The 22,517-nt window shown below is 35.9% G+C and overlaps 1 protein-coding gene across 1 annotated transcript; it reads right to left on the minus strand.

Moving 5' to 3' along the window:
* Nucleotides 1–4,623: 4,623 nt before the first annotated feature.
* Nucleotides 4,624–5,667, minus strand: LOC120354590. Its single transcript, XM_039441942.1, has 2 exons — nucleotides 5,579–5,667; nucleotides 4,624–5,035 (listed from the first exon to the last, which is right to left on the minus strand). Exons 1-2 carry the CDS (start codon nucleotides 5,650–5,652, stop codon nucleotides 4,624–4,626), a joined length of 486 nt encoding a protein of 161 aa, XP_039297876.1. The 5' UTR covers nucleotides 5,653–5,667.
* Nucleotides 5,668–22,517: the final 16,850 nt, after the last annotated feature.

The following is a 22,517-nucleotide window of genomic DNA, read 5'->3' on the forward strand; positions in this document are numbered from 1 at the left end:
TAACACTGGCCGGTGTCATGCCAATCGCTGAATGAATAGTGTTATTATATTGATAAACAATGTCCGGCAAAATGTTTAACCATTTTTGCGTACCGCTAGCAGTTAGTCTTCATACAAACGTGATTTCAGTGTTCGGTTCAATCTTTCAACAAAAGCTGCCTTAATTTCAGAAAATACACTGTAATGATTAATGTTCAACCTATCGAATAGTTGTTTAACATCCTTATTGTAAAATTCACGACCTAAATCGCTTTGCACATTTTTTATACCCTTATTTAACACTAATATTCGCGCTAATTTTCGTTCAACTTCTTTTCCTGTTTTAGTTTTTAATGGTTCAGCAAAAGCATAACGTGAAAAACAATAATTGCAATCAAAACATAACGATAGCCGTTGTTTGCTCTAGCAAATTCTGGCAATTCAATTAAATCAATTTGAATGAGGTCTTTTATTCCTTTTAATATATATTTACGTCTGTTGAATTTTCTTCGCGCTGGACGGTGCAATTCCTGAGCAATTTTCTGTTGCAAATCTGACATATTTGCGGTTTCGTTCTCCCCTACACGAATGTGCGCGTGCGCGTGTGATTGTTTTTGCTAGAGTTCAGTCACACCTGCAGCACTGCTCCGATGTCTTCAACAGCGATCTTTCTTCATCTTCTTCTTCTTCTTCTTCTTCTTTAGACGGATGTTGTTTCTGCCGCCTTCTTCTTCTTCGTGTTCGACACTGAGCTGTGTCTGAGCTGCGCTTGTTGAACTGGTTTCACTAATAGCTTCTTGCTCCTCTCTCTCTCTCTCTCTTCACTCTCACTGCTGCGATCAATCTGACGTAACACCAGTCCCCTAGCCGTGTTGCTGCTGTTATCAATATCTTCTCTTCTTCTCTCTTCTATTAAATAATGACCCCATGCTTTCGTATCTATACCGTTTGATTCAATGTATCTTTTTGTGTCAAATGGTGATAATGCAACTTTGGCACACGATATTTGATAAATATCATGTGAATAACTGCGTAATGTGAAAAGCATTCACGTTGAACTAATCTATCTGTCAGGCATTTCATGTACATGTCATATCTTATTTATTGTTTATAATGTTCTTGCTACGCCTTTAGCTGCGTGCTTACTAAATTTTTCATAAGAACTAACCTTAATACTAGTACTATTACTACTACTACTACTACTGTCACTGCCGCTACTAGCACTACTGCTTAGTACATATTCAAAACTGTAAAGTTTTGCACGAAGACCGCAAAGCGGTAATAATGCCAGATTTTAATTCATCTTTAAATGTGCCAGGCACACCATGGTTCAATTGACTATAACAACAATGTGTGACAGGATAAGCACTTGTGTCAAAATGTTGAAGATTTTGTTTGATACTGCATAGATATCGTCCGATTTGATATGATATAGCAACGAGTCTGTATCGCTCATGCATAATTTAACACAGCTTGGATCGAACATTTTCAAGAAAATGTTGTAGTGGAAATTGAACATTGTAAATTTACTCAAATCAAGAATTGAAAAACCCATAAATTGGACGATCTAATTTTATTTCTGTTTTACACATTTGTACAGCGACAATGTCTTTGTCAAACACATCCATCGTTTACAGCTTGGTTTTGCAATCAAACTTTCCAATTTTTTCTGACAAGTAATTAGCTTAAAATCTATTCTTTTCCTATTATTCTCCATCAACTTTCCGAACAGACTATTTGAAAGAAATTTAAAGAGGGTACGTTCAAATGAATTTTTCGCTTCCTTTCTCAGTTGCGCATTCAAATCAATAAACGGTTTAAGCCAGTACGACTGATGAAAAGCGATTACTCTATGTACAGCAGTCAATTTCATGCCAAGCTTAAAAAAGTTTCAAATTTCTATAGTGGAGTACATATCGTTTACGATTATAAAGGGTGGCTAAAAGACGTGATGACGCGGTGGTGGCGGCGGCTGTATCGGGAGACGGGCGGCGCGCGGCCGCTTCTCTGCGCAGAGCAACAGTGTTGTCTGTTTGATATGGAGAGAACAGGTTGTAAGGCAGCTGATCTTTTAATGGTGCCAGGGGGAAGCTGTTATGTAATTCGTGTAAATTAACTGGATAGGACAGGTCTGCTTCAATTATAAGCCAGTCTCGGCTTCATCGTGAATGCTTGTAAAATCGCCTAAAGCTGTAATTTCATCTTGTGATAAAAAATCTGAAATTTGATTCAGGTAGCTTGTAGGCAATCATTGTATGTGCGTATAAGCTTGTACAATCAAGATAGAGCAAAAACTATTTTCAATAGCTGGGTTATAATTTGCGCCCATATATTTATTGTTTCTACTGCATGACGGGGGGGAATAACTGACAGACCACCGCGTAAACCAGATTCTATGAGCAAGTTCATATCAGCATTGCTAATTAATTCTAAACGTACTTTAGTCAAATATACCATTGCATTCAACGAAAAATGCGGTAACGATACAAAGTGTGATACATCCATTTTGTAAATTGCAAAAAATACAGTCCTAAAATTTTGAAAATATCTGCCAGCAGTAAGCAATCTGACAAAAGGTAGAGATCATGATATTCACCAATGAGTTCATGTAAATTCGCGCCAAACTTTCTGTGCATGCTCGTAATCGTCTACTTGCAATGCTGTATTACTAAGTGTACTGTAAAATGAGTCAATTGCCGGCAATTGCTGTTCTTCAAATTTTTCAGCATCTGTTATGTACTGATACGGGTACACGCCTTTACGTAGTAAAAGTTTTTATTGATTTTTATCGTTGAATATTTTACACATTACTTTGAAATTAGTATCAATGTTTCTGTATCACTTGCAAGATTGGCAACAAGTGACTGTAGACTTGAGCTTAAGATTGAAAACTGTCAAGGAAACGTACTCGATCTATTGTAATTGTGAGGAATTTTTCCGATGAGTTTGCAATACAATCAATTTTCTCCTTTCGTCCTGCTAATGCCTTAACAATGAAATGACTATCATATCCGCGAAAATTATGAAAAAAACAGTTTAATAGTTTTGGTGCTTTTGCATTTAAATACATGACTTGTGCGTTGCACCGAGAAAATGCCTGTTTTATGAGATGGTGCCTAATACGAATTTCGTTGGCTTTAATTCATCGTTGCACAAGAACATACTGTACTATTGTTAAAAGCTAATATTGTTCTTCATTTAATTCAATCATGGGCACTTCTTGTTGCATATCAATGGAACAGTTTCGACCTATGGCAATGATCTCATCAAGAAATTGTTCAATAATTTTCTCGCCAACACTTGTAGCTCTATAACGCGTGGGCCGTAAGATTTCACCTGATTCGTCTAAAATAATAAACGCATAGCCGCAAGCAACATGTTTTTGTGTTTTCTTTGTAAAGCTATTTCCTATATCAGTTCCGAGCAAATCATCAACATTTTCATCGTCATCGACCTCACCGTTATTTGTTGGTACAATAAAACTTTCAAAATCGGCAAATGCAATGTACTTATTTTTTAGTGTGTACGAAAAATTTTTAAACTTACATTTTCACACCTGTTTAGGTGGTACTGTTCTTTGTATTGCAAATGTTGAACACAAATCCATGTTTTTTTTCATAGATTGGTCTTTCCATCGCAATTTGCATGCCGGTTAGTTGTAAATTTGTTAAAACAATATGGACAATGACACTTGACCATTATGCAAAGACAGTGATGACTCAGTAGCCTGACAATCCGTTATACCCTTGACACGTTGTTTATCAGAACATAATGCCATTTTTCGGCGTTGTATCATTTGACAATAGTAGAAGATTGATTTTATGTTCGCGTTGTCTATAAATTGGACACGGTATGGAAAAACTTTTTTTTAGCAGCATCATAAGCAATCACTGTTATAGAAATGTTTAAATTTTGCACTTCAAATTTTTTATGTCATGCATGTAGTAGAAACTTAATACCGGTCAATTTAGATTATTTTCAAATTGCATCAGATAGTCAACATTCATATTCTACGTCTGTAATGAAAATAGCTAAGTACACTCCATACAAAACATTACTATCATTGTGTTTTTACATTTATAACGGCTCTTTTTGCTTTTATAAAATCGGTGTTTCAATGTATGTACTATTTCGCCAGCTAAAGGATTGTAACGAGTAATATTCAAATCAAATGAATGATTCTAACTACAGTCCAACCTCTGCCCTAATATAATTTATCAAGCGTTGATTCAATTTTCTCTACACCACTAATATTGGTCTTGCAAAATATCTAATTGTTCATCAACATTAATTAACATGACTATAACTGTAAAACGATGCGTTTGTCATAGTTTCACAACGATTTCTTCTTGTTGCGATTGATTGCTGCTCCGCTATCAACATTTACTTTTTTCAATTGAACATTGTAACAAATACCATTTAATATTTTTGTCAAAATTATCACTTTCTTCAACAATTAATTCATTACTTTCGGCTTAAAATTTGCAATAATGTTTGAACATCAAAATATATTTTCTAAAAACAAATCTGTAGCGAACTGCACTCGAATTTATGCTAGTACTTCGTTTCAATAGTATAATCCATAGTTTTTCGATTTTGCTAGTTGTAGTTAGTAGTAGTATTAGTAAAATAGTTTTTGCCGTCTTACCGCTTTGAAGAGCTTGTTTCCTGCGGGTCAATGTTTTCAACTTCGTTGTCGATGTTAGTAGCAGTAGCGTTCACGATCCTCGGTTGCGATGAGTTTGTCACGTCTAGCAGAATCAGTGATGATGATGATGCTTCAGCTTGCTGACCACTATTGCGACTGGACTGTTGCAATGATGAGTCCGCGCTCACACCAGCCACATCAATTTGGCGGCCTCTGCCCTGAGCGATGACGCGTCGTTGATCGGCAAAATAAATGCCGTGGCCCCGACCGCCACGTTTTGGCGTATCGCACGCTGTGGAAAAGTGCACACGTTTTGCCGGCGGCGATTCGCTGCTGTCAACCACGCACCATTCCTCACTTGCCATTTCCACCTCCACCTCCTTGTCGTGCGCTATCGACTCAACCAGGCTGAAAAACAAACATATAGAATGAAATAATTGTATAGAATAAAATTACTGTGTGTGTGTGTGTGTGTGTGTGTGTGTGTGTGTGTGGTGTGTGTGTGTGTGTGTACATTTATTTACAAACGCACAATGATCATAAATCAGATAGTATATTTTCCAGTTTACTTCAAGCACAATTATTACCTCCTCCTCAGCCGGCATATTTGTTTGCAGTTGTTAGACAATTGTTTTCAAAATTTACATTTATTTGCAAACGCACGAATGATCATAAATCAGATAGTATATTTTCCAGTTTACTTCAAGCACAATTATTACCTCCTCCTCAGCCGGCATATTTGTTTGCAGTTGTTAGACAATTGTTTTCAAAATAGAAATTAAAGTAGTCAAATTGTTTACTGCCGCTTTTTCAGTTTGATTGTTAGAGTATAACATTTTAATCATATTTGTTTTTCAATCAGCCGATGAAAACGTGACAACACTCGCAAAACTTGTTGCTAATTTTTTACAGTTTGTAAATTAATTTAAAAAAATAGTTCATTATACTTACGTGTTGTTTGTTGGTGTTACTGCTTCTTCGCTTGTTGCTGCAGCTGCTGCTTTATCGGATTGTTGCTTGTCCATTTGCACTGTGCATGAAACGTCACACTATAATCGAATGCAAGCAATATCATGTCGCTCGATGCTTTTATAATTTTGAGCCGCTCGGTACCATCAACTGTCAGTTTGTTATCACGCAGAACATGTGGGGGTTGCAATAATTATATAAGTATGCATGTGCACTGCACAATGAATAAATTAATATCTTTCACTCAGCTAGCAGATGTTAAGTCCGTTACAGAGACATGCAAGGTGCACACATTTTGACCATTCCTTAAGAAATTTGCAAACGTTTCCTTATCAGTGTTCCGCACATCTGTACTAAATTTCGCATACAACATATGCACAAAACAGATATACTTTCTTTGAACTTCTTACCATCTATATTCATCAAGTTGATAATATATAATGACGAAAAACTGCGTCCTTCTGTTAGTATCAGTTTGAAACTCCAACAACACTACGACGATGTCAGCAGATCAATCCTCGCCTATGGCAGCGCCAAACAACAGCGGAACCAATGTAAGTTTATTTTCCATTTACTCAACTAGCAAACTGTCTTGAAATACATTCTTCTAATCCAACAGTAGTTTTCTGTTTGTTGTCAGTTTTCTTCTCATACAAATTTAGCAAACTAATGTTATCAGTCTTTTTCAACTGAATACTTCTATCATACAAATAAAGTTCTTCTAATGTGCTCCTAAAACTGATTAGCTCACTCTAGGTGGATGTCTTTGTTGTTCTTCACACTTAACTGCTAATTAAAACACTGTCATCCCTTTGCGCAATCAGTTTTTTTTTCAACTGAATACTTCTATCATGCAAATAATGTTCTTCTAATGTCCACTAAAACTGATTAGCCCACTCTAGGTGCATGTCTTTATTGTTCTTCACACTTAACTGCTAATTAAAACTTTGCGCAACTGGAATACTTATCACACACACACACACACACACCACACACACACACTGCTAATAGGTTATGTCTTTATCATCATCTTCTTCTTCTTCTTCTTCTTCTTCTTCTTCTTCTTCTTCTTCTGCTTCACAACTTTTTTTAACAAAATCGCAATTTGGCGATGATTGAATGTGTAAATCCCTCAATTGGTATTTATTGATCGATGTGTCTGCCCACATATGATAACCACTGCAAATAAGACCAAATCCATTCGAATTTGAAAAATCAATACCATAATAAAATCCCTCACTTGCTAACTGTTTGAAATTTTTCGGCAAACATTCCATTTTCATAAATGAATTTTCACGTTCGTATTGTTCATTGTAGTCTGGGTTTTTCTGAAAAGTTGACGTTGTACGAATATTACCAACAAGATAATTGTTTATGAAGCCGCACTTCGGTGACCATTTTTTATGTTCAAAAATAGCATAATCACTCACTTCCCAATTTTCCAAAACTACATTGCAAAAAACACATTTTGTTCTATCGAAAACTTTTAAAAAGTAGAAGCCGGCCTCTGCTAAATGATTCGGTTTTGGATATTGATGCGGCCAAATAGTTTTATTACCTTTAAAAAATGAGTCAAGCCTATCGATTTCTTTAAAGTAATTTACCGCTTTCTTCTCATCACTATCGTTGTTGTCACTGTTGATGATGTCACTGTTGTTGGAACAATGAATACAACGCTTTCTTGCTCGCGGCAACATTTTCAAACGCCAACTGAAAAAAAAAAAATATATATATTTTTGCTAAACTTGATTTTTTTCTACAGGACATTTACACTAACGAGTTGTGGTCCGAGGACGGGGCAATGGCTATGCTGGAGGCTGAACTATTGAGAAGCGACGCTGCACCTGCCGACGCCGACCTGTTTGATGAAGAAAACTCATTAATGGAACTATTGACCAGAGCTGAAAAGCAACTCAAGGAGCAAAACCTCTGGCAGCCACTTCATCAAACGGATCGACGTCAGCAACAGGTTTCCAGCCCCGATCTCCCTCCCCCTTCATCGCCGCATTGCCAGCAGCTTGTAATATACACGTCGCCACCACCCGCTGCCCGAGCTGCTGCGATCCCCCCCAAGTTCACCGTCACATCACACCAACAAGTCCGGATACCCCCCGCCCCCGCCTACACCGTCACATCACACCAACAAGTCCGGATACCCCCCGCCCTCACAACAAGAATCTCCCCCGCCTTCACCGTCACATCACACCAGCAAGTCCGGATACCCCCCGCCTCCACAACAAGAATCCCCCCCGCCTTCACATCACACCAACAAGGTTGTCCCCCCCCTGCCTCCACCGCTCATCCTTATAGTCGTCCACGCGCAATCTTAGGATCTAACTCTATGCGACATGAATTTGATTTCGATGGCCTGATAAGATTTTCAGATCCATCCCGACTTCATACAATTGCGTTAAAACATTTATCCGATGCATTTCAGTATCCTGTTTTAGGTGCGCGTGTTGTGCGCTCCTACAACAAGGATGCTGTTATCATTAGGGTAGCAAATGTAGGACGTCGGGGCAACGAAGATGCCGAAATTGAAACATTCATGCCGCATAGATTTACTGCTAAGATTACGCGTGCGAATGTACAGTCATTTAATTCAGGTTGCCACAATTTAATAATGCAAGTTGTACATAATGAAGGTCGTTCCTCTGATATAAGGCTGAATCGACGGTCGCGACAGCGGCCGTAGATTCAGCTGATCAGAGGAACATTTTTAAATTAATAATATTTAAAATTTTAAATTTTTTTTTTTTTTTTTTTTTTTTTTTTAAATTGTGGCAATTTGAATTAAAGGATTAGGTTTCTTTTTCTTCTTGTTCAATTATAATAAATTATATATATATGTTGATTATTGCACTTCATTTAACTTACCTTGTGTGTGTGCGTGATCAACAACTGTGCACAACTGATGTACAATCATTGTTCTGCATGACTATTTATAGTCAAAGGTTAATGACTCAGACATGTCTGGTCATGCATAGCTGCACACATGCGTCATACATGAATGCATTCAGTTGCATGTCACTGCAAACTTAGTTTGCCAGCAGACACGATGGGAGTCAAGTCAATAGGACAAGAAATGAAAATAATCATAGTATTTGTTACATTCATAATATACACAATTAGTATGATATTACTCTTATACTATACTCTGAGTACTTGTACATTGCACAATATTAGAGTTGAAAGTGTGTTAAATTTTTCATCATTAAACCAAACTGTAAAAGACAGCAGCAGCAGCAGTACTGCCAATTTAAGCGTAAAAGCTTATAATAAAGCACATATATTATCTTATATAAAACTATGTGTTCAATCTCAAATGAATTATAAAACATCGAAATTATTTGATGATGGACTAGACAAATGGTATGCTTATATGAATGATCAACGTAAGGTTATTTGTAATTTTTTTAACAATTATACAGCATTGAACAGTTGTATAAACATAAACCCATCGTCTGGTGATAGTATTTTGAATTTTCTACTAATAACAACATTACAACTTTGTAATATTTTTGATAGTGAGCCGGAGCCGACAGCAGGTCTTAAGGGGATTAACTAATTTCTATTTAGTCAGGTTTCAACATTGCTATTGAAAGGATGGTAGCAAAAAAGACTTGTCGTCGACGAGTGCGACGTAAAATTGGTACTGGTATTTTATCGAAACTTAGCGGATTTGCATCAACCGCCCTTAATAAAATTGTCGATACATTACCCCTGGAGTTGCATATCCCCTCCTACCGCTTTTGCGGACCCGGCACCAAATTAGATAAAAGATTAAGGAGGGGGGACAAAGGAATAAATAGTCTGGATGAAGCATGTAAAGAGCATGATATAGCGTATGCGCAGAATAGTGATAATTCGTCGCAAAATGTGGCCGATCGTCGTTTGGCTGATAAAGCATGGTCTGTTTTTAAAAATCCAAACACAGGTTTAACTGAAAAAGCAGCCGCATACTTAGTTACAAATTTGATCAAAGCTAAAGCTGCCTTTGGCGGGGGTAGAGTACAACGGAGGCGGCGGCGGCGGAATAATAGAAGAGAAGGTTGGAAAAATAATTCATCGCTACAAGAACAAAGAAGTGCACATTTACGACAAAAAGCAATTAAACATTTAAGTAAGCACATAGCTGGTCAAGGTTTTTATTTAAGACCATATGCGCCCTTGTATAAAGGCGGTAGAATCATTGAAACACCTCCACAAAGAAGAAGAAGGACAACAAAGAAGAAGAAGAAGAGGACGAGGAGAGCGTCAAAGAAAGTGAGAAAATGAAGATTAATATACAAGGACCACTGTCAAATTATGATCTACAAGATTGGGCTGATATTTTAGATATTAAATTGCGTGGTATTTATATGATTGATACATTGCCAAAAAGAATTAATTTAAATGAAAAATCGATCATAAATTTAGACTCGATCATGAACAGTGGAACACACTGGGTGGCTTACAAAAAACATGCACAAAAAGTATATTATTTTGATCCAATGGTAATTTACAGCCGCCCATACAATTGATAAACTATTTCAAACAACAACCAAATGTTGAAATTTATTTCAATTATGATCAATTACAAACACTAAATAGTAATGTATGTGGTCATTTTTGTCTTTTATTTCTTGCAGATGCGTTATAGCAGACAGTTCACTTGTAGATGTGTATGAAAGAAGGTGGTGGTAAAACAGTAGTAGTACACAATGGTTGTAATAACATTATCATCTAAAGACCGTAGCAGCAGCAGTTGTTTAATTGAAGTACTTCCCACTGTACTAGAGCTAGATGCACGCTATCAATATGAAATTGGATTGATTAATTTATGGACATACAATAGTGTACCAAATATAATTAAAAATGTCAACTCATCTTTTAAGTATGGTGATAGCTTGATTGATTTGGATACAGGCTCCTACGAAATTGATCGTTTAATAAATGAAATAAAGAGAAAATTGAACGTTGATAGTTCAAATCTAATTATACAAGGAAATAATACGACAATGCTATGTGAATTGAAAGCGGATAAAGATGTTGATTTAACAATGAACACATCACTAGCCGATATACTCGGTTTTGATAGAGAAATTCTTGTAGCAAATAAATGGCATTATTCTAAACATTTAGTATCCATTACAAATATAACATCGTTCCAGGTTACTTGTAATATTGCATGCGGCAGTTATCGAAATGGGCAAGAGGTTCATACAATTTTTGAATTCCTACCAAAGGTTGCACCTGGTTTTCTAATAAATGAATCACCATCGCCAATTATTTACTTTCCATTAAACACGCACAGAATTCAATCTATTGTAATTCAAGTAGTTGATCAGAATGGTAAACTAGTTGATTTCCGCGGCGATAGTATAACAATAAGAGTACACATTAGAAAGAAGGAATAGAGAGAGAGAGAGGCGGCGATGGATCAAGCATGTGTTAGAATGATGTGAGCATTAGTCACGCAAACAACACAAGCGAGAGAGCAAGAAGCGCTACAGAATGGGTTTTGTTGTGTATAACAACCTAGGTGCGGCAAGTAGGAGGGTGTGGAGTGGCGGCGGTAGGACTGCTTTTAGCATGCAGCAACCGACACCGGTTGGTACTTATCTGTCCGTGAAACTGATAACACATAATCGAGCAAGGTTTTTAGAAAAGCTTGGTTTTAAAGTGAATTGGAAATATGTCGTCAAAACACGTGGCGGCAATTAGTGACATACTAAATGTTGAACAAGACATACACTATTATTCAGATATAACAAAATTTGATTATCATACGCATGCGCCATATGGTAATTTGAAATTCAATAACAATGATGAAATACGTTTGTCGAAATCGTCTCATGACCTTATTTCATTAGTTGCAAAATCTTTTCTTATTGTTGAGGGGAAAATTACATGTACAAAACCGCCGGCAAAAGACAAACCTGATGATCCGCCGGTCGAGGCTGTATATACGCTCAGTTCAAATGCAGTAGCACATATGTTTGATGAGATACGATTTGAGTTGGCAGGTAAAGTCGTTGCAAAGAGTCGACTAGTAGGTATTACTTCTACTATTAAATCATATTTAGTGAAACAACTAAACGATAAAAATACATATAATTTAGCAGGTTTCACTGATAGTGCATCAACACTAACTAATAATACTTTTGCTTATTGCGTACCGTTAAAATTACTTCTGCCATTTTTCGAAGATTTTCAACATGTAATTTTGAATATGAGACAAGAGCTTGTGCTTTTGAGGTCCGCAACAGATATTAATTGTATTGAGTCGTCGCAAGCAACATCAATGTTGTTGGAAATAACAAAATTGCTTTGGAAAGTGCCCTATATTCATGTAGATGATCATTTAAGATTGAAGTTTCTGAAAATTGTCGATCAGGATAGGCCATTGAAAATTGCATTCAGAAAATGGGATATCCACGAATATCCTCAGCTGCCGAACAGTGTTAGCACGATTTGGACTATAAAGACGGCTTCAAAAGCTGATATACCGCGATTTGTAATATTAGCATTTCAGACAAACAGGAAAAATGTAATGGGAAAGTCAATGTCGAAATTTGATATGTGCAAATTGCACGATGTTAAACTTTTCCTGAATAGTGAATATCTGCCGTATGATCGTATAAATGGAAACAATCAACTTTTGTACAAAATGTTTATTGAATTTGCTCCCAGCTATTATAATTTAGGACTTCATACTGATTATGGTACAGTTGTAGATTATAAAACTTTTACTGATTGCTGTCCAATAATTGTACTAGATTGTTCACATCAAGCTGATCATTTAACATCGTCAACAGACATTCGATTGGAAATGGAGTTTACAGAAAATGTGCCAAATTTAACGACTGCATATTGTATTTTGATAAGTGACACATTAGTAGAATACAAACCATTGAGCGCATTTGTTCGTGAAGTACAGTAATTTGACGCAAGAGCGAGCTATGCATGACAAAGAAGGAGGAGGGGGCTATATAAAAGTGCGTGTATGAACAGTAATTACATCAGTGTTCAGTTGTAATGTGTTCTAATAGCTTGAATAATAACATAGATATTCCTCAGTCGTCGTCGTCGTCGTCGTCGTTATCATCATTATCATCATTGTCATCATTGACAAAAGCAAAATTTGATGCATTTGTACATAGAATGTGTGCATGCACCGACGGACAACAGAAAATGGATGATGATGAGCAAGTATCAACAAAATTTCGAGACTTTGGCATACAATGCGACTTGGATAAAGAAGAAGAAGAAGAATTGGAGAAGGAGGCAGCAAGAATTAAGGAGGAGGAGGAGGAGGAGAAGAGTAAAGAAGAATGGGACAGGAAAAATGATGACATTGATTTTGCTGTAGTCGAGTTTCATTTTTTCAAAAGTGATGATAATTTTATCATTATTAAGAGGTAGCCATAATCGATTACAAACTACGACATATTGTGCTACACTTTAAATCACCATTTCCGAAAACATTACTGAGTAGAAAAATGTACCGTGATGTCAGCTGGCTTGAACATAACTATCATAAAATTAGATGGGACCAAGGCGACTTAATTTACACTGACGCGCTGCTTGCTTCATATTTGCAAAATTATACCACAATCTATACAAAGGGAAGAGAAAAAACACAGTTTTTGAAAAGGTTACACGACAATGTGCTTACTATGCCGGAGGATATTCAAAAACCAGACTATACAATGTTTGAAAATTCTTGGTGTTTTAGTGTATGCAAAATTCATAACAAATCGTCCAATGGCCGGTGTGCGCTGTTCAGTGCGTATCATTATTTGACAATCTTGATGTGTAACAAGCAAACAAAGGAGAATAGTGCTGCTTCAATGCCTACAAACAATATGAGTTCATTGAATCGTAATGCTGCTGATATCGATTATACATGCGAAAATAATAGAATGGAAAGTATGAAACATTGTAAGCTGTTAACTAAACAACGAAAACGCAACTATGCCCGACAAGGTTTTTATTTTGATGGGGAAAGCATACTGTGTGTTTATTGTGGATTTGATTTGATTTCGCATAAAGCGAGAGTATGCAGTCTGACCTGTAGCGAAAATGTAGGTAGTGGTGGAAGGGAGAAGCGAAAAGATGATAGTAGGTTTCATTTAAGTATATGTTCATATAAAACTTTAAAAGATGCAAGCAGCGTATTTGATGTAGTAGATACTTGTATCTGTGCTCAATTTTCTATGCAACTAAACATACTTTACTCACAAATTAAATCAATAGACTTTAATGTAGCTGATGTTGATGAAGATGATGATGATGATAAGAAGAAAGAAAAGATATTAATTTATATTTTAGATTATTGCATGTCAATGGCTAATCTTAATTAATGCGTGTGACGCTGGTGCTATACTGTATTATGTGAAAGACACACGCTTTGTAATAATTTACAATTTTTTATAATATTAACACTGTCAACTTTGTAATAATAATAATAATATAATAATAATAATAATAATTTATTTCTCGTAAAAAAGAAAAATCACAATTACAATTTCAAATGAAAACATATAACATAACAGTATGAAGAAACATTTCAATTTTCAATGAAATTATATAACAAAATAATCATACAATTGCTTCCTTATCAGAGAAATTAGGTACTCCCGAGGATTCCTTCATGGGAGTTACCAGCAAATAGTTTTAGTCATTTAGAAAAATTATAAACCTATAAATAATAATTACTACATCCCTGTCGCGAAGAAAACTGTTAGGTACTAGAATCAACAAAACTTGTCTTCTCTATTTAAAAACAAACAATATAATTACTCTTCCACTCATATCCATTCATCATAAGGTAAAAAATTCAACTTAATGTATCCCTTGCCATCTATCTATTCTAGAGCAATCTTAGGGCACTTAATCACTTATATCTACACTCTCCAACTTGGGTTGTTTTACCTTGAATAATAATATCTATTTACATCACAAACAGAAACAAATACCTACTAAGCTTAGATTTGAATATTTCACACATTGAATAGATTTCTTTAAATGATCTGTAACTATACTTCTATTGCAATATTATTAAGTTTTTATCTGAGATCTCTAAACCACACTTCAACATCCTGCTTTTCCAATAACCAATTTTTCAGAAAAAACTTGAAACTTCTCGGATTTTTTTGCTGCCTTATGCTAATTGGAATTTCATTGTATATTTTTGGGGCTATAAATAAATAAAAACGTTTAAAGATTTCTTTGTGTGGTCTTGGTCTAGTTAAATTACTTGCGGATCGGAGATAATATTCGCGGTTAGCAACGTTCACTTGTCCACTTCTAAAAAAGAAAATTGACAATACTTTGAAGAAATACAGATACCTTAGTGGTAGAAATCCCCATTTTCTGAAAATTGGCAAAGAGCTAAATAATCTTGGTTTTTTGTCTATGGTCCTCAATATGTATTTTTGCCCGGTGACAAGAGGTTTAATGTTATTAAAATAAGCTCCTCCCCATACCGCTATTCCATATTGTAGTCTACTGTTTACGAGTGCATAGTACAGCGATTCCATGACATATTCGGGGCATAAATTTCTTATATAGTAAAATTTTCTGCATGCACACGTAAGTTCCCTCTTCAATTTAATTATTTGTTGGTTCCAAGTGAGCTTGGAATCAATTATAATACCTAGATATTTAACTTGGGGTGCTTCTGAAATCTTTTCACAGGTGCAGTTTATTGGACTATCACATTCATTTGAATGAAATGATATATTCATTAAATCATTTCCTTCAGGCCTCAGCTTGTGGACAATTATGTGGGATTTACTGGCATTCAGTTCTAGGGCGTTCACCTGCAGCCATAAATTCAATTTCTTCAAATCTTCACTAATCATCTGAGCCAACTGACCCCTATCATCTGCACTGTAACTCAGTGCTGTGTCGTCGGTAAAGGCTGTGACAGATCCCTCAAAGTTGCCGTTACAAAGATCATTAACATACACAAGGAACAGCTCAGCTGATAGACCGGACCCCTGAGGCAGACCTACCCCTGTATCTATAAGTTTTAGCTCGCTTAGCGAATCCCCAATCCTTACCTGTTGTGACCTATTACTTAGAAAGCTTTTAAACCAATTATTACATACACCTCTAACTCCTGAGTCTTGCAATTTTCCCAACAATATATCGTGATTCACAGTATCATACGCTTTTCGGATATCCAAATAGAGGCCGGCACATTTCTTATTATTGTTTATTCCATTATATATTTCAGAGATAAATTTAAGCATGGCGTCCTCTGTACTTAGTCCTTTTTGAAACCCGAATTGATTTTTGCTGAAAAAACTGTGTTTGGTTAGAAAGCTTACTAATCTTATCCTGACAACTTTCTCTAGGATTTTCGCAAATACTGAAGAAGAGCGATAGGTCAGTAGTTGTTTGGATTTTCTTTATCCCCAGATTTGAAAATTGGTACTACAATTGCATTTTTTAATTTTTTTGGATACACACCAGTCTCCAAACTGAGGTTATATATGTGAGCAAGGGTGCTAGAGATCGATTTTATTACATTTTCAATTAGCTCAATTCTTATATTATCATAGCCTGGAGATTTTCTGGATTTCATTGAGAGTACAATTCCTTCTATCTCTAAATTAGTTATTGGTGTGAAAAACATTGAATGGTAATGGTGAATTGGTTTGTCAAAAAGCATTTTATAATTGTTATAATCGTTGATATTTAGCTTTTTTGTATTCTTAGCGCTGTATATACTGATAAAGTGATTATTAAGCTCATTTGCAATTAGATTCTCGTTTAGGAGAGTCTCTCCATTTGTTGCTCTCATTTTTTTAACTGGCTCTCTCCTGTTATTTTCTCCTAATAGCGTATTCACTACTTTCCAAGTCTCCTTAGAGTTTCCCCTCAAATTGTTTAGAGTCTCGCGAAAATATTTATTTTTGGATTCCTGTATTTCTTTCTTGAGTTTATCCCTGTACCTTTTATAATAATTTAGCAAGTTCTCGTTATATGGTTGTTTTGTGGTTTTTTTGTATAAGCGATTTTTAACTGTTATTCGGTTTAGCAAGTAGGGAGTGAGCCATGGTTTATGTGGTGGTTGTGTAAATATTTTCCTTTTATTACTTTCTCCTGTACATGCTATTTCCAAACACTCACTGAAAATTTCTAGAAATTTATCCAGAGCTAAATCTACGTCTGAAAGATCGAGGACACATTTCCAGTTAATTTTATTTAATTTATTGGCAAGAATTTCAACGTTTATTTTTTTCTGCTTTTTATTGTGATTAGTATTGGGTGAATGATTTATTCGCTTCTTAATCATTTTCTCAAAATAAAACTCTATAGCATAATGATCAGTGATTAGTAAATTCTTTATAATTGTGGAGGGATTGAAAGAATTCCTTGTTGTTACGTATCTAAACCATAAGTGATCGATACATGAAGTTGAAATGTTGGTTACTCTAGTCGGTTCGTTAACATAAGATGTAAACCCATAACTTGACATAATGAATTGGTATTCATCTGATACTCGATTACTATCAAGCAGATCAATATTTATGTCACCTGTTATGATAGAATTATCATTATCTAACTTATCTAATACAGTTTTTATCTCTTTGAAGAACTCATCTACAGGTATATTGTGAAATCTATACACAGCGATAAGGCTTATTTCGACATTACCAAAAATGAAGTCAACTTTCTTGTCTATGTATTATCACTAGATTTGTCGCCAGTTACCTTACTGCAGCTGCTGTCAACTTTGTATGTATATTTTCACCTTTTATGTATGCAGCTGTCAACTAATGTATGTATTTTCAACTTTTTATGTATTGTCAACTTTGTAAGATACACTTGTTTTAGCTGCTGCTGCTAAATTTGTATGTATCTAGTATTTTTAATAAACTGTGAACATTGTATGTGCGTGTTTTCTTCATTCATAATCCGCTTGTAGTATACACACACACACACACACACACACACACACACACACACACACACACACACACACACACACACACACACACACACACACACACACACATCGGATGTAGCGATGTTAACAGCATAGTTGAACTGTAGACACGCATGTGTAAACAGCAAGCGCGCGCGCAGCAAGAGTTATTATTATTATGACGACAGCAAAAGAGTCAATAGCAATAGTTAACTTTGATAATCTAATTGTAGATACAAAACAAGTGGGCAAAAATTGTCTAGATAGAAAAAAGCATGGTGAGTTTTTGCCAAGTTCAGCTAGAATTCTAATTTGCGGTGCATCAAATTGTGGAAAGACAAATGTACTGCTGAATTTAATATTCGATAAAACTGGATTAAAATTCAAAAACCTATACTTGTTCAGTAAGTCTTTGTATCAGGAAAAATATAAACTATTGGATGTTGTTTTTTCAAAACTCAAGTGTGTAAACTACTATAAATCTGACAATATTGAATGTATACCGCAACCGAATGATATCGACACTCATTCACTGATAATTTTTGACGATTTGAATGTTACACGTGTGCCGCAAATACGTAATTTTTTCACAATGGGCAGACACAAAAGCATAGATTGTGTGTACTTAATTCAAAGCTATGGCGCAATTTCAAAACATCATATCAGAGACAATGCAAATATGCTGATTATTTTTAAAATGGATATGCACAATTTAAAACTAATATTTAGAGATTTTGTTGGAACTGATATGACATTTGTTGCATTCAGAAATCTATGTTCACATGTATGGCAAAGCGGAAATCATAGTTTTATTTCAATTTTCACTGAGTGTAAACCAGATGCTGGTAAATATCGTAATTGTCTTGGTAAGTATATTGATCCAAGTGTGTATAGCAGCACCAATTGACATGTGTCAATTCTCATCATTTGTTGTTGAGCCAGTGTAGGTGAAAGAACTAATTATCGTTCTACTACTAGCAATATGCGTAAAATTAAATTAAAAAGAAAAAAACAAAGAGGAGGGCGGCGAGGACGTGGACGAAGACGAGGACTAGTGCAACGTGATCATCATCGTCATACTAGTAAAGTAATTGACAGGATAAAAGGTTTGCGTAAGTCAATTATTAATAAACATAGATCATTAACTAGTATGATTAGGGAAAATGATTCGATTAGACAAAAATCATTAGAACCAATTATCAATCCACTAAAACAATTGAAAGATACACTTGTACAACATGCACACACTAGTAGCAGACTTAAAGAAGAATCAGAGGACGATGAGGAGGAGGAGGAGGAGGAGGAGGAGGAGGAGGAGGAGGAGGAGGAGGAGGAGGAGAAAGATACGGGCAAGGAAATGGATGTGGATGAGGGTTTGAATAGATCTAATGTAAGTGATATTTTGAATAAAACAACAATAACAGTGGATTTTATTGATGAGTATATACGTGAATTTCATAATGAAAAAATAAATAATTGTATATCTTATGGTATATGTTATGATAGTAAAGTAAATGAATACTATATGGGTGTAAAGGATATTAGTATTGCCAATGGTTATTTAATTATCGACAATAATAATAAGTATCGTTTAACAGTTGGTTTGTGTGAACTTCTATTTAAAAAACAGCCTGACCAGAAACTGTACACAGAACGTGATTTAAGAAAATATCGTAATATATTGCAGCTTACCGCTGCTCATTTAGATAGACGCGGTTATGTAAAGAGAAATACAGGCTATAAATCACAAATTATTTAATCTTTATTTCCATCGAGTAGTAGTAGGAAAAGAAAAAGATCTAGGATTGATGATGCAGCGGCAGCTGTTAGTGGTATGGGTTTTATAAGAAATGAATCTACTAGTCGACAGTATGTCTACTGGGATAATCCAAATGAACTGATAGACAGATTAGATATTCTGCTTTCATCACAGCAGGCGGGAAATAGATCACATTCAGTTGAAATAGCTTCTATTATTGAAGAACTGAAAGAAAGTGGTATTATATTAGGTGGCAATGTTGCTTTTAGTCGTTAGTATGTGTTTAACACTTGACAAGAATAGAGATGTCAGGCAGTAGCGCCACCACCACTGCAGTGAGTAGTACAATAGATCGATTTGGTAGGACACATCATGTGTTTAATACAACAGCACCATTAGTTTTAAACAGTGGTTGTGAATCAGCAGCAGCAGCAGCAGAAGCAACATCATCATCATTAGTGGCAGCAAGTAGAGAATATTTAGACAGTAAACTACTTGAATTATCATCGAATATATTCAATAAACTTCAGTCTGATCCATTGTCACCGCTAGTTAACAGAGAATACTTGGACAGTAAATTGCTTGAAATATCATCAAATATATTTAATAAACTTCAGTCTGATCCATTGTCACCGCTAGTTAACAGAGAATACTTGGACAGTAAATTGCTTGAAATATCATCAAATATATTCACTAAACTACAGTCTGATCCATTGTCACCGTCGCTAGTTAACAGAGAATACTTGGATAGTAAATTAAAGGAAGTTTCAACTAGTATAATCCAAAAACTACAGTCTGATCAATCATCACCGCTAGTTAACAAAGAATACTTGGACAGTAAATTGCTTGAAATATCAACAAATATATTCACTAAATTGCAAACTGAATCATCTGATTTGGTAGATAGGAAATATTTAGACAGCAAATTACTTGCAATATCAACTAGTATATTCCAAAAACTACAGTCTGATTTAATTACTAAAAAAGTGTTTGAAAGTAAATTGCATTCAATGTCTGATATATTGAAGGAGATAGCACAACAAAAACAGTATTTCGATTCACAATTGAAAACATTGTCTAAATCAATTAGTGATGATATTGAGCTAAAGTATGTTAGTAGGTCGTTGTTTGATCAGAAATCAGACGAATTGAAGACATTATGTGAACAACAAAGTAAAAAAAATAGTTTAAAACATGTTGATACAGATTTGCTAGAAACTAAATTGAAAGAATTAAAAGACAATCTACTTGCACAAAATAAACTTAACTTTATTAACAGGCAAGATTATAATTTGAAAGTAGTTGATCTAGAATCAACATTCAATATTATGTTGGCTGAGGTGCAAAAGAAACTTGATGAAAAAAATTTAGCTTCTCACCAAAAGCTAAAAGATGACATTATGCAGATGATTATGAAAGGTGAAGATTTTCAGAAATATTTAAATGAACAGTTGTTCAACTTCTCATACTATTTGATTGCACAATATGTCAAAAAGAGGTACATCTTTGACATGAGTGAAGCTGTACAACATAATTTGAATTCTGATCAGGTGCAAGAGTTGTTTTTGAAAAGAATGTTCAGTGATAGGCGACCAAGTGATGCAGGAAAAAAAAGAAGAAAATATGACTGGGAAATAGATTAGTAGTAGTGTAGTTTGAGAGTTTAAAGATTTTAAAGATTTTAAATGTGGGGATATTTTTAATATGCAAATTGGTAACTAGCAGGTGTTAACTGGGGCAGATGTCAGAACACCTGCTACAACAAAGATGGCCGCCGCCGTTGGGGGCACTTCCTGGGTAGGGGAACCTCTTGGTTGGGGACTTTGGTGGGAGATGACAGATGTTTTTGACACCTGCTACAACAAAGATGGCCGTCGCCTCTTCCTATTGGTTGAAGTGGTGGGGGACAAAATGGCTTACACTAGGGAAGGGGTGTGGAGGGACGCCATTTTGAACACGCCCCTTGCTTCCTATTGGCTGGGGGCGGGGCCAAAATAGCGGACTAGGGCTGGGGGGGGTGGAGGGGGGCGGGGTCAAAATGGCTGACTATGGCAGGGGGGGTGGAGGGGGGCGTGGCGACGCCCCTTGATTCCTATTGGCTGGGGGCGGGGCCAAAATGGCCAACTAGGGCTGGGGGTGGGTGGAGGGGGGCGGGGCCAAAATGGCTGACTAGGGCAGGGGGGGTGGAGGGGGGCGTGGCCACGCCCCTTGATTCCTATTGGCTGGGGGGGGCCAAAATGGCCGACTGTGGCTGGGGGGGGTGGAGGGGGGAGGCCACACCCCTCGATTTCTATTGGATAGGCAGCTCTCTCAAAAAAACACTACTATACTCTTCATGAAATCAGGTAAAATATTAAATAATTGGATGCCAGAGCTTCTGATGCATCTTTTTTCATTTTCATCGAAAAAACACACTGGCGTCTGCCGAACGTGACTTTATCACAATGCAGCACCTTGCATTTTCCTTTGATGTCTCCCAATAGAATTAATTGACCTATTCAGTTGGAAAAATAACTAGTAGCTCTGTGAACAGTAGACCTCGCGCAGTTAAAAACCACAGCCTCCATCAGGGTGAATTATGTGCTGTTATGACGTGTCGGCGAAATATCGGTGTGTAAGCCACTAATGACTGTTTGAAATGTATCGTCAATAATTACTGATATTAAGTTAATTATTATCATTAGAATGCTAATAATTTGTTGTAAACAGCTACAATCATACCGAGTTGAAGTACCTACTTACCAAGTTGAAAGCAGAGAAATGTCGGGAGAAAATAATAAGCTACCTACTTTGAGTTATCAATATTGCATGCCTCATCGCTTGCAATAGTTCACACGACAGCTGATTTTTCATTGAAGTTTCATTGAAATCTATCGCCGCGTTTCGCCATAATGCGGAACTTAAAAATATTTAAACATAAAGTGAAATGCAAAACCGTCGACTTGAATCTTAAACCTCACTTCGCTCGGTCAATGGAACTTTGGATATCTGAGTTCTTTTCAAAGTCCTATGCTATTCTACTTGTTCTACTGAGGTACATTTTGATTTTTTTTCATAGTAGGCCTACATGGCAGTTTGAAATTAACTGTTCTATTGATTTATTCCAACCTTCTCTACAGAATTGTGAAACTGTGGCATATGAGGAGTACTGTATGTCTAATTTTTTGTTATCCACGTCTGCATCTATTTTCAGTTTGAAGAACTGGATATTAATCTTGATTATTCGAATGTTTTAT

The sequence above is a fragment of the Nilaparvata lugens genome, chromosome X (genome assembly GCF_014356525.2).
Source record: "Nilaparvata lugens isolate BPH chromosome X, ASM1435652v1, whole genome shotgun sequence".
In the NCBI taxonomy this organism is placed as follows: Eukaryota; Metazoa; Arthropoda; class Insecta; order Hemiptera; family Delphacidae; genus Nilaparvata; species Nilaparvata lugens.